Here is a 15,039-nt window from a genome sequence, read left to right on the forward strand (position 1 = left end):
GTCATAACTCCTACAGCTGTATGAAAGGGGCTAGACCACGTCTTCATCCTTCAATAATACAGTATGTCGTCCAAAGCATCACCACCTATCGCTCCAGGGACGCAGGCCGGCGGGAACAAGCTCGTTACATCGTAACGACTCCCAAGTCGTTGCTGGTTGCTGTTGGCTCGCGGGGGGGGGGGGGGGGGTTCTCTTTCTCTCTCTCTGGGGTGCGAGTGTGAGAACGGGAATCAATTCCCCCCAGGGAAAGGGGGGGATTTGTCATCAGCGAGAACGCTCCTGGGGTGGTTTTTATAAACGGATTTCCCCACGCGTGTGTTTGAAGTCCCGATACAGATATTAACGACAGAGGGCATTCTGCCTTTTTTGAGTACGAGTCTCTCTCTCTCTCTCTCTCTCTCTCTCTCTCTCTCTCTCTCTCTCTCTCTCTCTCTCTCTCTCTCTCCGGTGTTTCCTAAAGTCAGGAACTATTGATATACACCGTAACATACTCCATATTTACGTGTATATATATATATATATAAATATATATATATATATATATATATATATATATATATATATATATATATATATATATATATATATATATATTTAAGTCAAATACACGAGTTGATCAGATTACGCAATATATCTTAAAAGATCCCCATGAAAGAACCTGGGTGAAAGATGAAATAGGGAAGCTTGAATGAAAGAAGTAATAGGGAAGCTTGAATGAAAGAAGTAATAGGGAAGCTTGAATGAAAGAAGTAATAGGGAAGCTTGAATGAAAGAAGTAATAGGGAAGCTTGAATGAAAGAAGTAATAGGGAAACTTGAATGAAAGAAGTAATAGGGAAGCTTAAATGAAAGCAGTAATAGGGAAGCTTGAATGAAAGAAGTAATAGGGAAGCTTGAACGTGAGAGGTAGTAGGGAGACCGGGGTCAAAAATGAGTTGGCGTCAGACACACCTCGTATACTGTGGCGTGAGTGGCGGGGGAGCGGAGAGGGGCGGGTGTCGTCAGGAGGTGCGGGCCGGGATGTCAGGAAGCGGGCCGGGCTGACAGTGCTCTCAGAGGGCCTGACGGACACCTCCTGGGGCTGCCAACATCCCGGAGAAGGAAGGAAGGAAGGGAGGAGGAGGAGGAGGATGAGGTCCTCCGTCACATAAGGTGTTGGCATAACTTTACGTCTGGCTGGCTGGGCTGGGCTGGCAGAAGGGCTTCATCAACCTGTGGGTTCGAAGTGGGTGAGGGCGCCTCTTCTGACTCGTGTCGTCGAGTGCAGTTGGATGCTCGAGGTGTGTCCAAAAGACTGTCTGTGATCGTACGATTCCACAAGGGATTTCAGACAGTAAGGGGCAGTTGATATAGGCCCTTTTTTTTTTTTTTTTTTGCCTGTCAACTGCTATGGTACATCAAGATATTACTAAAATTTTTAGATAGTTTGAAATTGTTATTTGATATGATTCCTGAATCAAATACATTATAAATCGTGTCCGCATCTCTGTGGAGGGCATGGAATAGAGTGAATTGGATCGATGTGGTATACCGGGGTTGACGTGCTGTCAGTGGATTGAATCAGGGCATGTGAAGCGTCTGGGGTAAACCATGGAAAGCTGTGTAGGTATGTATATTTGCGTGTGTGGACGTGTATGTATATACATGTGTATTGGGGTAGGTTGGGCCATTTCTTTCGTCTGTTTCCTTACGCTACCTCGCAAACGCGGGAGACAGCGACAAAGCAAAATGAAATAAATAAAAAATATAATATAATATAATATAATATATATATATATATATATATATATATATATATATATATATATATATATATATATATATATATATATATATATATATTATCCCTGGGGATAGGGGATTAAGAATACTTCCCACGTATTCCCTGCGTGTCGTAGAAGGCGACTAAAAGGGGAGGGAGCGGGGGGCTGGAAATCCTCCCCTCTCGGGTTTTTTTTTTTTTTTTTTTTTTCCAAAAGAAGGAACAGAGAATTGGGCCAGGTGAGGGTATTCCCTCAAAGGCCCAGTCCTCTGTTCTTAACGCTACCTCGCTAATGCGGGAAATGGCGAATAGTTTGAAAGAAAAAGAAATATATATATATATATATATATATATATATATATATATATATATATATATATTCTCAACTGTATTGATGCCTTGAGCGTGGCTGTGGATAAACCAATATATTTGCTATGGTATTTTTCCTGTGTCGTTCAACTGGTAAACAAAAGCTTAAATCTAAACTTTTCTCTTCATGGATCCAGTTCCTCTCAACTTTTACTGGACGACGAGTTTATATTTTGCCCAGAGGTAAATTACATAGTCGATCTTGGTCACTAATATAACTTAATGTAGAGACTTCGTTTGTGTGTACAGATATATACTGGAGAAGGGTAGACGAAAGTGGAACTAAAATATTATTATTATTATTATTATTATTATTATTATTATTATTATTATTGAATATATATTATTATTATTATTATTGACAGGATGAGCCAAATTCAGACTAACGAAATCTAAATAGATGTTTGAATCTCTCTCTCTCTCTCTCTCTCTCTCTCTCTCTCTCTCTCTCTCTCTCTCTCTCTCTCTCTCTCTCTCTCTCTCTCTCTCTCTCTCCTCCCTGGCTACAGGCGGCCCTCAAGGACTTGATCATTCATCACTGGTGCTGTCATCATTCATCATTAGAATCATCGTAATCATCAAGTCCTAAGACAGCTGCAGCCAGTGACCCACACCTCGCATAGCTGTTCCTTATATAACACACACACACACACACACACACACACACACACACACACACAAACGCAAACACGCATATATAAACACACACACACACATACACACACACACACACACACACACACTCACACATAAACACACACATACACACACACATACATAAACACACACACACACATACACACACACATATAAACACACACACACACACACACACACACACACACACACACACACACACACACACACACACATACGTATACTGGTCAGAATTAGGTCAGCGTCGGCAGGGAAGAGGGAACAGGTCAATTCCTGTGTCCAGGATCAACCTTAGGAGAAAACGGGATTCAGTTATTACTGAAAACAATTCACTCAGGAAAACAGAAACTTCTTTCGTTTTCTTTATTTTTTCTTCTCTTTTTTTTTTTTGTGTATTGACGAAGAAAACAACAGATTGTAAAGCCTGCTTCAGACCCCCAGCTTTCACAGGAATATTTACCCCAATGATTAAAAAATAATTTCGCGGAATATTTACTCAAATGATTAAAAAAAATTTCGCGACTCTTCCGCTCTGAATATATATTTTCCATCGGGTGGTGCAGTGTGTGTGTGTGTGTGTGTGTGTGTGTGTGTGTGTGTGTGTGTGTGTGTGTGTGTGTACCCCCCCAAACCCCCCCAGGCCCGAAGAATGACCCCGTATGATAAATACTACCCAACCAGGCACGACCCTCCACCAAGGATATGTCAGTTTCTTGGGTACGAATGTTTCTCTCTCTCTCTCTCTCTCTCTCTCTCTCTCTCTCTCTCTCTCTCTCTCTCTCTCTCTCTCTCTCTCGTCAGGGGTGGGGGGGGGGGGGTAGGGTAGGGGTAAGGGGCAGGTTTAACCAAGTTGTTCGAGTAGGCAGTTGTGGACTTGCCTCAACGAGAGGTTATGGGGTAATGATAGAAATTGGGGTGTGGAAATGTCGCTTTGAAATTTATGGTTCGAGAGGAACGCCATGCGTTTTCTATGTTCCCCCCTTCGTTCACATCAGCTGTTGCGGTGTTGAAACAGCTCGACAGTGTGGCCGGTAAAGTTACGTACGCATTTATTCCCGTGTTATATAATACGTGGGCTCCTCTCTCCCAAAATATACGCAGATAAGCGTATCCTAAAAAGTTATCGGAACGTACGCGTTTTGATATGAGTGATATATATATATACCAAGCTGAGGACGCCTACTGGTTCACGTGAAGCTTCGGGCGAAGCGATAGACTGAACCCTTTTAGCGGTTCACTTACGGGTTGTGAAGCTTCGAGCGAAGCGATGGACCGAACCCCTTTTTGGCGGTTCACTGAAGCCTCAGAGAGACCAAGTTGAACCTTCTACCCTGGCAAGGCTCTTGAACCGACCGATTGTAATGGAGTCTAGAAATGCCATGTCTCGGGGGGGGGGGGGGCACATTAAGGGCGAATATCGCGCTCCTGAAGCACCGACCACCGCCCTTAAGCGGCGAGGCCCCCCCCCCCCCCCTCCCCAGGTCAGTAGTGTCTGTCTCTTGCCGCTAGATGTAGCATTTTCATCTCCCGGATGCCCGCCCAAGTAACTGGCCTGGGTCACGCTCCCAGATACACCATTGTGTTCTTTACTCTCCCTCTCCCTTTCCCTCCCTCTCTCTCTCTCCCTCCCTCTCTCCCTCTACCTCTCTCCCTCTCCCTCCCTCTTTCCCTCTCTCTAAACTACTTCTCTATATGAACCAGTCCCGCCGCCCTTCGAGTGAGGGGTTGGGTTTTGAAGGAGAAGCGAGACATCAGCCACGAGGACATTATATTGGTTCCTGTACAGACGACGCTTGTAATGCATACCCTTCACTTCCTTCCTCCTGCTTGAGGCGAGCTCGCTCCCTCCGCTCCCTCACTCCCTCCCTGCCTTCCTCTACCCTCCCCTCCCTCCCTCCCACTCGTCTCCGACGTCCGCCACCGTGACTGTATGGCTTCATCCAATCATCGCAAAGTGTAATTTCAATCCAACCCTCCTCCTCCTCCTCCTCCTCCTCCTCCTCCTGCTCCTCCTCCGTAAATGCTCCGGAGCCGTGCGCCACAAGTGTCAGATCCCGCGCCATTACGGGGAGTGTTGAGGACAATGGCGCGCGTGTGTGTGTGAGTGTGAGGAGGAGGGAGGGGGTGTGTGGGTTGGGGTGTGTGTGTGCGCGCCACTATTATCGGGCCACTGTAATGGCCACACTGCCACCCTGTTTGGGAGACGACCGGCGCCATTTCCCCCTGAAAGCCGTCACCTCCCTGAACACTATACAGGAGTTGTGGGGGAGAGGGAGGCAGGCAAGGAGGGAGGGAGGCAGGGAGGCAGGCAGGGAGGGAGGGAATATTTTATTTCCCATGTGTATGTCTGAGAGAGAGAGAGAGAGAGAGAGAGAGAGAGAGAGAGAGAGAAGAGATTTTCACAGTTCAGAAACTGAAGTGTGAAGTGAAACAATAGCAGAATACAATAGACACCCCTGACACACACACACACACACACACACACAAGGCATGGACGGGGCGCAGCGAGTGTAAAACTCACTCCCCATCCGGTAAAAATAGGTACGTACAAATAGGTCATTACTCATATACACACAAGCACGTCGTTTTAAGCCCCCCCGAGGGTGAGGATGAACACCTGGGTTGTGTGTGTGGGCCGCCTTCAACACCCAGGGTTCCAACCCGTGCTGGCCCGTGATGCCTTATCTTCAGTTTATGTGTGTGTGTGTGTGTGTGTGTGTGTGTGTGTGTGTGTTACAAAGTACGGGGGAGAGAGGTGGGGTGGGGGGACCTTGGCAGCGGTGTGGGGGTGTTGGGGGGGCGGATGCTGACCCCTGGCCTGTATGCGACACACTTACTGCGGATAGAGCGAACACCTCGAGTTTATTGCGTATTGGGAGACGCGTCCCTCACCCGTGGCCGCCCGTGAACAGTGGACATTGGGGGGGAGCAGGAGGCCGGCGGCCCTTCCGGTGAAAACCTGAAGGAGGCGCAGAAGAGAGAAAGTAGGGTGCTCGTGTGGGTAGAGGGGTGTAGGGAGGTGTCGTGGGGAGGGGGGAGGGGAGGGGGGCATCATAAAGTACACTCAAGAAAAGTTCTTTGTACCGAGGGATGGATTTGGGATTTGGGATAGAATGATCCCAGAAGAGTTCATGTTCCCGAAGTGTCATGTCGTCCCAAGGTTCTAATATCCATATCCGGTGATTTCTTCATTCCTCCATTTTTCTCTTGTATTCCACAAATTAACAACTGCAGCTTTTGGTTTGGTTTTTCTTCATGTTGAAATTCCAATATTGGAATACAAGTCTTTCATTTGCGGGACTTCTTTTTTTTTTTTGACCCGCTCGTTGCTTGCGAGGGGTTGATGTCAGGTTGCGAGGGTTGATGTCAGGTTGCGAGGGGTTGATGTCACGTTGCGAGGGATTGATGTCAGGTTGCGAGGGGTTAATGTCAGGTTGCGAGGAGTTGATGTCAGGTTGCGAGGGATTGATGTCAGGTTGCGAGGGTTGATGTCAGGTTGCGAGGGGTTGATGTCACGTTGCGAGGGATTGATGTCAGGTTGCGAGGGGTTAATGTCAGGTTGCGAGGAGTTGATGTCAGGTTGCGAGGGATTGATGTCAGGTTGCGAGGGTTGATGTCAGGTCATTGAAGGCCGGGCGGGCTGTCGTGTGACCTGGGTCTAGCTAAGCTGTTGTGGGCTAAGGTTACATTTACATGCACGGTGCGTGTGTCCTGGAGACCCCAGGGATACGGTCAAGATGTAGAGTGCGTGGTCAATAGAGGGGAATGTAGAGTGCGTGGTCAATAGAGGGGAGTGTAGAGTGCATGGTCAATAAGGGGGATGTAGAGTACGTGGTCAATAGAGGGGGATGTAGAGTGCGTGGGCAATAGAGGGTGATGCAGAGTGCGTGGTCAATAGAGGGGAGTGTAGAGTGCATGGTCAATAGAGGGGGATGTAGAGTGCGTTGTCAATAAAGGAGAGTGTAGAGTGCGTGGTCAATAGAGGGGGATGTAGAGTGCATGGTCAATAGAGGGGAGTGTAGAGTGCATGGTCAATAGAGGGGGATGTAGAGTGCGTGGTCAATAAAGGGGAGTGTAGAGTGCGTGGTCAATAGAGGGGATGTAGAGTGCATGGTCAATAGAGGGGAGTGTAGAGTGCATGGTCAATAAGGGGGATGTAGAGTACGTGGTCAATAGAGGGGGATGTAGAGTGCGTGGGCAATAGAGGGGGATGTAGAGTGCGTGGTCAATAGAGGGGAGTGTAGAGTGCATGGTCAATAAGGGGGATGTAGAGTACGTGGTCAATAGAGGGGGATGTAGAGTGTGTGGTCAATAGAGGGGGATGTAGAGTGCGTGGTCAATAGAGGGTGATGCAGAGTGTGTGGTCAATAGAGAGGAGTGTAGAGTGCGTGGTCAACAGATGGTGATGTAGAGTGCGTGTTCACTAGAGGATGATGTAGGGTGCGTGTTGAGCAGCCGGGGCGGGCAGTCAACTCCCTCGTTTATAATCCGATTTACCTGTACCTCCGGTGAACTCTGACCTGGGTTGACCTCCACGTCTGACCTGGTTTGACATACAGGCCAGAATTCTCGGGCAAGATGGTCGTCATCCCCCCCTTACTTCAAGCAGACTTCTGGCATATGACATTGTCATAATTCTCCAGAGAACATCTAAGCAGACTTATGCCACATAACACTAGTGTCATATTCTGTCGACATTTGACTTAACAGAAGATTAGTATTAACATTTAAAAGTAAGCATTTCTTTTTTATTTAAGTTTAAATGTCCTAATGGCAGACATTATTTAGCCATCGTTTTAACATTTAAAAGTAAGCATTTCTTTTTTATTTAAGTTTAAATGTCCTAATGGCAGACATTATTTAGCCATCGTTTTAACATTTAAAAGTAAGCATTTCTTTTTATTTAAGTTTAAATGTCCTAATGGCAGACATTATTTAGCCATCGTTTTAACATTTAAAAGTAAGCATTTCTTTTTATTTAAGTTTAAATGTCCTAATGGCAGACATTATTTAGCCATCGTTTTAACATTTAAAAGTAAGCATTTCTTTTTTATTTAAGTTTAAATGTCCTAATGGCAGACATTATTTAGCCTTCGTTTTAACATTTAAAAGTAAGCATTTCTTTTTTATTTGAGTTTAAATGTTCTAATGGCAGACATTATTTAGCCATCGTTTTTAAATATTTAAAAGTAAGCATTTCTTTTTTATTTAAGTTTAAATGTTCTAATGGCAGACATTATTTAGCCATCGTTTTTAGATATTTAAAAGTAAGCATTTCTTTTTTATTTAAGTTTAAATGTTCTAATGGCAGACATTATTTAGCCATCGTCTTTAAATATTTAAAAGTAAGCATTTCTTTTTTTGTAAGTTTAAATGTCCTAATGGCAGACATTATTTAGCCATCGTTTTTGATATTTAAAAGTAAGCATTTCTTTTTTTTTTTTTGTAAGTTTAAATGCCCCAATGGCAGACATTATTCAGCCCTGGTTTTTAACGAGTCTTAATGCGTCACTTCCATAAGGGTCTTAATAATGTAAGGTAATTACATCTATCGACGCTGTATACTAAATGTAATCCGTTGTAGTTTACATGTAAACCACCATCCGTTCAAATGGCATCATCACTTTGATGAACATAGTAACCCCTCGAACGCCAGTGTTCTTCGGCTCGTTCTCTGCCGTTCGTCGAGAACACGAGTGGAACAGCTCAAGAAGAACAAAATACGTTCACCCAGATTTTGCCATCTATTAGTTCCAATTTCAACTTCCTCTGGCACGTTTTCATCTTTAGGTCATAAAGAAGCAGCTATCCCTATTTTTTGTGAGGCGTTTTTATAAAGCAGTTATCCCTATTGGTGTGACGTGTGTATTTATAAAGCAGTTATCCCTATTTTTGTGACTTACGTATTTATAAAGCAGTTATCCCTATTCCTGTAACGTGCGTATTTATAAAGCAGTTATCCTTCTTTGTGACGTACGTATTTATAAAGCAGTTATCCCTCTTCGTGTGACGTGCGTATTTATAAAGCAGTTATCCCTCTTCGTGTGACGTACGTATTTATAAAGCAGTTATCCCTCTTCGTGTGACGTGCGTATTTATAAAGCAGTTATCCCTCTTCTTGTGACGTGCGTATTTATAAAGCAGTTATCCCTCTTCTTGTGACGTGCGTATTTATAAAGCAGTTATCCCTCTTCTTGTGACGTGCGTATTTATAAAGCAGTTATCCCTCTTGTGACGTGCTTATTTATAAAGCAGTTATCCCTCTTCTTGTGACGTGCGTATTTATAAAGCAGTTATCCCTCTTCTTGTGACGTGCGTATTTATAAAGCAGTTATCCCTCTTGTGACGTGCTTATTTATAAAGCAGTTATCCCTCTTCTTGTGACGTGCGTATTTATAAAGCAGTTATCCCTCTTGTGACGTGCGTATTTATAAAGCAGTTATCCCTCTTGTGACGTGCGTATTTATAAAGCAGTTATCCCTCTTCTTGTGACGTGCGTATTTATAAAGCAGTTATCCCTCTTGTGACGTGCTTATTTATAAAGCAGTTATCCCTCTTCTTGTGACGTGCGTATTTATAAAGCAGTTATCCCTCTTGTGACGTGCGTATTTATAAAGCAGTTATCCCTCTTGTGACGTGCGTATTTATAAAGCAGTTATCCCTCTTCTTGTGACGTGCGTATTTATAAAGCAGTTATCCCTCTTGTGACGTACGTATTTATAGAGCAGTTATCCCTCATCTTTGTGACGTGCGTATTTATAAAGCAGTTATCCCTCTTCTTGTGACGTGCGTATTTATAAAGCAGTTATCCCTCTTCTTGTGACGTGCGTATTTATAAAGCAGATATCCCTCTTGTGACGTGCGTATTTATAAAGCAGATATCCCTCTTGTGACGTGCTTATTTATAAAGCAGTTATCCCTCTTCGTGTGACGTGCGTATTTATAAAGCAGTTATCCCTGTTCTTGTGATTATGAGAGAACGCTCGGCCGGACCTCAATTAAATGTGGAGAATGGCCTCTCCCGACCTCACAGGAAACCTGGATTATCCTTCGGTTGATGATAATCTGTTGATAACCCGATAACTGAGGTGGGAGAAGGGGAACAGCAGCGGGAGAATTATATGAGCCAGTAGTATTAGCTGTTTGCACGAATTACGACCGACCAGACCAGACCCGACCCCAGACCACCCGACCCCAGACCCCTGACCCGACCCTGGTCATTCTCGTTTGCCCCTCCCGACGTCTATTGTCGATCGTGAGTGAGTTCGACCTGACCTCCTTCCCTCGAGCGGGAGCTGGACCTTGAGATCCTCCAAACACCAGATGTGGAGTTTGAAGTCCTGATAAAACAAGTGAATGTGGCGCCCCATGATGAAAGTTAAATAGTCTATTATATACACGATTCTGGCCACGAAATCTGGACCTAAAATTTCAGGACGGATTTTGGACCTTAAAATCGTTAACAATAACCTGGGTTTGTACTGTGTGAAGGCAGGATTACAGTAGTACTAAATTGGTCCCCGAGAGCTGTGTGAAGACTGGATTACATTAGCAGTAATCTGGTCCCGACCCCTGTGTGACGGCGGGATTACACAACGTAACGAGTTGTGACGGTTACCGTAACTTCGTGAGGTCGTAACATTCCTCTCGTCTGTTTTATATGGTCGTAGGAGCACGGGCGCATCCGGCACGGTGTATGGTGAGGGAGGGAGGCAGCTGCCAGGGATGGAGTGGAGAAGGAAGGAAGGAAGGAGAGGGACCTTCCAAATATCCAAAAGGAAGGAAGGATAGATGGAGGGAAGTGGAAGAAGCGGCTGAATAAGAAGGGGGAAAAGGGATAGAATGAATAGAAGAGAGGCGATGTAGATGCATAGAGAAAAACATATGGAAAAAGAAATACCATTGGATCCTCCTTTAAAAACATTTTCGCGAGTTAGAAACGGGATAGACATGTTGTGCCGTGACTCACCAATCCCAAAAACCATCATTATGCGACTCAGGAAGGAAATAGATGACAAGAAATGTGTCATTCCTGTTTGTGTGGCGAATGTTTTTATTCAGCAGTGGTGGTGGTGGACGACGGCTTTCTTAGAGCAGTGGTGACGCGGTGGTGGTGGTGGGGGGGGGGGGGGGGGGGGTAGGAGTGCTGTGAAGATGGGCAACACCCCTTCCCTCCTCCCCTCCTCTTACCAACGTCGCCAGGGGGAATGAGGAGGAGGAGGAGGAGATATTCCCCTTTTTTTTTTCTTATGTTTATGGTCATGACATACTGTGCCTCGGCTAATGTATGGAAGGGTTATTTGTGTGAGTGTGTGTGTGTGTGTGTGTGTGTGTGTGTGTGTATGTGTGTGTGTCAGATGAGAGAGGCAGGGAGGGAGCGACACTCAGACGTTTCTGAGTGATATTGGACTTCCTCAGGAAGTCTTTCGAACTCCTGCTTCCACCTCCTCCTGCCTCCTCCTCCTCCTCCTCCTCCTCCTCCTCCTCCTCCTCCTCTTCTTGTGGGCCACCTCGCCACTGGGGTTGGAGGAGCGATGGGATGTACTCCCTAGCCCACGGCCCTTCTTAGCCCCACATCCAGGGGCGATGAGGAACTATATATATATATATATATATATATATATATATATATATATATATATATATATATATATACACACACACACCAGGTGATAGAATACCACAGTACCCCCCTTCCCTAACCCTAGCCTTGTGGAAAGAGGATAGAGTATACATGAAGGGGGTCGCCTACCCATCTCCAAGCCTCACCACCATAATCCACTGGATAGATGAAGAACTACTCATTACTATACGTATACGAGGAAGAAGTTCCTATTTTCTCTCTAAATTCTGGGAACTCCCTTGATGGCGTCGTCACCTAGGGAGCGAACAGCGCCTGGGACCTCAGACGGAGGAGGGCCTAGCCACTATGACCCATAGCAGTTTTCATAGCCACCAGCAAGGCCCGTTCGTACACATGAATGGTGGTCTTCCATACCATGCCATACCCCTCTCTGTGTTCTGGACTCCGCCTGGCCTGTATTATGTAAGTACGCCCACAAAACTCCTTCCTTCCCTCTTCTGTGAAAGAGGCGCCCTTTACGGTAGCAAAGGATCCCCCCCACTTAGACATTCCGGCGCGGATATCCTCAACCTTCCCCCGAGAGAGAGAGAGAGAGAGAGAGAGAGAGAGAGAGAGAGAGAGAGAGAGAGAGAGGGGGGGGGGCGGGGGAGGGGGTGTCCCTGAGCTCCCTTTCCCTGTAAGGGTGAGGGAGGCCTGGGGAGTCGGCCCTCCCACCCGACCATATCGAGGCTCCCAACGTTTGAGAAAGGAGCTGGTCGACTCCTCCCCAGGAACTGCACATTATATTATAGGGCGATACGGAGGGCGTTCCTCTCTCTCTCTCTCTCTCTCTCTCTCTCTCTCTCTCTCTCTCTCTCTCTCTCTCTCTCTCTCTCCCTCTCCCTCCCTCCCTCTTCTCTTCTTTTCTCTTCTCTTCTCTCCTCTCCTCTCCTCTCCTCTCCTCTCCTCTCTCTCTCTCTCTCTCTCTCTCTCTCTCTCTCTCTCTCTCTCTCTCTCTCTCTCTCTCTCTCTCTCCCCTCTCAGACAACAACATCGGGTATAAATTCCATGATGACCCGCCCTGTAATCCAGTCTCGGTCATTATCTGGTGTTATCAACCTCAATAACACAGATAACCCATCCGCCATCCCTGATATCGCACTGAACCCGTTTTGGGGGGCGGGAGGGGGAAAAAATATACGAGAGATTACACCAAAAAAATAATCATTTAACTACTATCAGTGCGGACCATCAGTGCGGACCATCTGGCCTGTCTGTGTGAGGGACGGGCGGGGAGAAGAGGAGGAGGGGTAGGTGACCTGCTGTAGAGGGGGAAAGGCTCATAATGTTGATGGTGGTTGTACGTGATGTGTATGGGGGGGCCACATTGTTACTGCTGTCCACCCTCAGCCGCCGCCAATATTTTGCGCGACTTTAACAGCAGTTAGATAACGGGGGAAGATATGGTATTGGTGGAGGGTTTACTGATGGTTGTAGGGCGTCGTGGAGGAAGGGTGTAGGGGAGAGGAGATAGTGAGAACTTGTAGGTGAGGAATAGTGATTAACGATGCTGATAGTGATAGTGGGACTGAAGGCCAAGTCGGGAGAGGGTTCGAAGCTGCTGAATGCCGATACGGGGGTGGGGGGGAGGTTCGAAGCTTCAGAATGCCTAGTCAGAGAGGGTTCGAAGCTTCAGAACCAGTCGAAAAGACAGTCGGTTACGTGTACTCCAGTATTTCGTACAGGTATGTACTAACGAAGATAGTGAAGAAATACGACTCGAAAATAATGATTTAGTATTGTTAACTGATGTGTGTGTGAGAGAGAGAGAGAGAGAGAGAGAGAGAGAGAGAGAGAGAGAGAGAGAGAGAGAGAGAGAGAGAGAGAGTATCAGGTTCTTTAAAAGTGTGTATGAAATATGACTGAAAATAAAGACGAGGGGATGAAATGCTCAACGTAAAATAAAACCCAGAATTTTTATCACTTTCTTTAAAGTGCCGCTGCTGCTAATGTTTATCATTTCTTTATTTTTTCTTCTTTTTTCATCTTTTTTTTGAGGGTGGAGGGAGTGCGGGAGGGAAGGATTATTTCACGACTCCTGTTATTCACGTGTATCACAAAAATAATAAGATAATCCCCCAGAGCATCCTCACTTACAATTTGGTTCGTCACTCATCATAACAACAACACGCGGTATTTCATTTGTCTTCCTCCAAGTGTGAGATCTGCACGTTATGAACCATATGTCACTTTTATACATATGTGCTGCTGGCTTGTGTGACGTGGCAGGCAGAGGAGAAAACCCCTCCTCCTCCTTGAAAGCAGCGGTAGCACTGGAAAATAGCCCAAGAATCATTGGGATCTCAATTGCTCTGAGGCTTGGAGGAGGAGAAGTCCTCGCTTGGCGCCTTCGTCCGTTCTAGGTCTTGGAAGGTGTGTTAATACCAGAGGAGGAGGAGGGAGGGAGAGGGAAGGAGTTTCATGTCCCCCCTCCAGCTCTTGTCCCTCTCGGTCGTATGAGTTATGAAGGCGGTTTACTGTCTTTTCCATATTGTTATTATTAGTGTGTGATGATGATAATGAGGAACAGACGCTCGTGAACACATGACCGAGTCTAGCCCACACCTTTTTCCCGAAGCGGCTTCGAAAATGACATTGAACCAGATGCACGATCGTGTGCGTATTTTATACATGAGCATGAATTATATAAATGTCAAGTTTCTCTGTATCATACATTCCCGCAGACATAAGCTGGCTGCCAGCAGCTGGGCCGAATGTTGGATGTTTGGGGAGAGGAAGGGGAGGAATGTTTCCAGATAATTTATATTCTCACGAATGTTGAATTCCAGACGATTTATATTCTCACGAATGTTGAATTGTAGACGATTTATATTCTCACGCTTGTGTGTTTGCAGAGTGCGACACTGCGGGCCTCCGTTCCCTGACGAAGGATGTGTTGATCCTGTGTCCCAGACGCCCTCCTCCTCGTCCTCCTCCTCCTCAGGCCCAGGATGAAGCCCCGTCGTCTCGGCTACTACGCGCTCAGGCGAGGGTCGCAAATATGGCCCGAGGCGGAACACCAGAATCGCTCACAACCCCAGCCAGCGACCCAGCCACAACCCCCTCAACCACCACCACACCACCACACCAACCCACTCCCACTCTCTCCAGCCCACCTAGTGACCCATCATGCCCCGTCTGGCCCACCACCACAGCCAGATTCTCCTCCGACACCCACAGCAAGCCTACGCCATCGCAGCGAGCTCGCCACCCCCAGCAACAGACCCAGCACCACCACAACCACAGCACCAGCAGCAGGGGGAGGTAAGTTCCTATCTGATTAAATGTCACATAGTATAATATACTGGGCGAGACGTGTCGCACAGAGCTCAGCAGATAAGAGGATTAACGCGTTGAATGAGGGAATAGCTAGCCACTCAGAGCGTCGGTGGGCGCTGCTGCGCCTGGCCTACATACACCGTCAATTCGCAGTTATGACATGAATTTGGCCCCTCTATTATACGTATACTGGCAAGGGGGAGGGAGGGAGGAGGAGGTGGAGGAGGGAAAGAAAAAAAAAAGGTGGAGTGAATACATTTGTGGGTGTAAACCAAACTAGGTGCATCTCGTCCACGATGATGCGAGTGGAAAAAAAAAGGGATTCGGTCCGTAGATTTTGCTCTCCGTTG

The 15,039-nt window shown here is 46.3% G+C and overlaps 1 protein-coding gene across 6 annotated transcripts in view; it reads left to right on the forward strand.

Moving 5' to 3' along the window:
* Positions 1-15,039, forward strand: part of LOC139762492 (uncharacterized) — a 302,452-nt gene that overhangs the window by 225,843 nt on the left and 61,570 nt on the right. For all 6 annotated transcript variants that reach the window (XM_071687441.1, XM_071687445.1, XM_071687442.1 and 3 more), the window contains exon 4: positions 14,266-14,674. In XM_071687441.1, coding sequence (XP_071543542.1) covers positions 14,266-14,674 — 409 coding nt within the window. The remainder of the gene's footprint in view (positions 1-14,265; positions 14,675-15,039) is intronic.

The sequence above is a fragment of the Panulirus ornatus genome, chromosome 43, assembly GCF_036320965.1.
Source record: "Panulirus ornatus isolate Po-2019 chromosome 43, ASM3632096v1, whole genome shotgun sequence".
In the NCBI taxonomy this organism is placed as follows: Eukaryota; Metazoa; Arthropoda; class Malacostraca; order Decapoda; family Palinuridae; genus Panulirus; species Panulirus ornatus.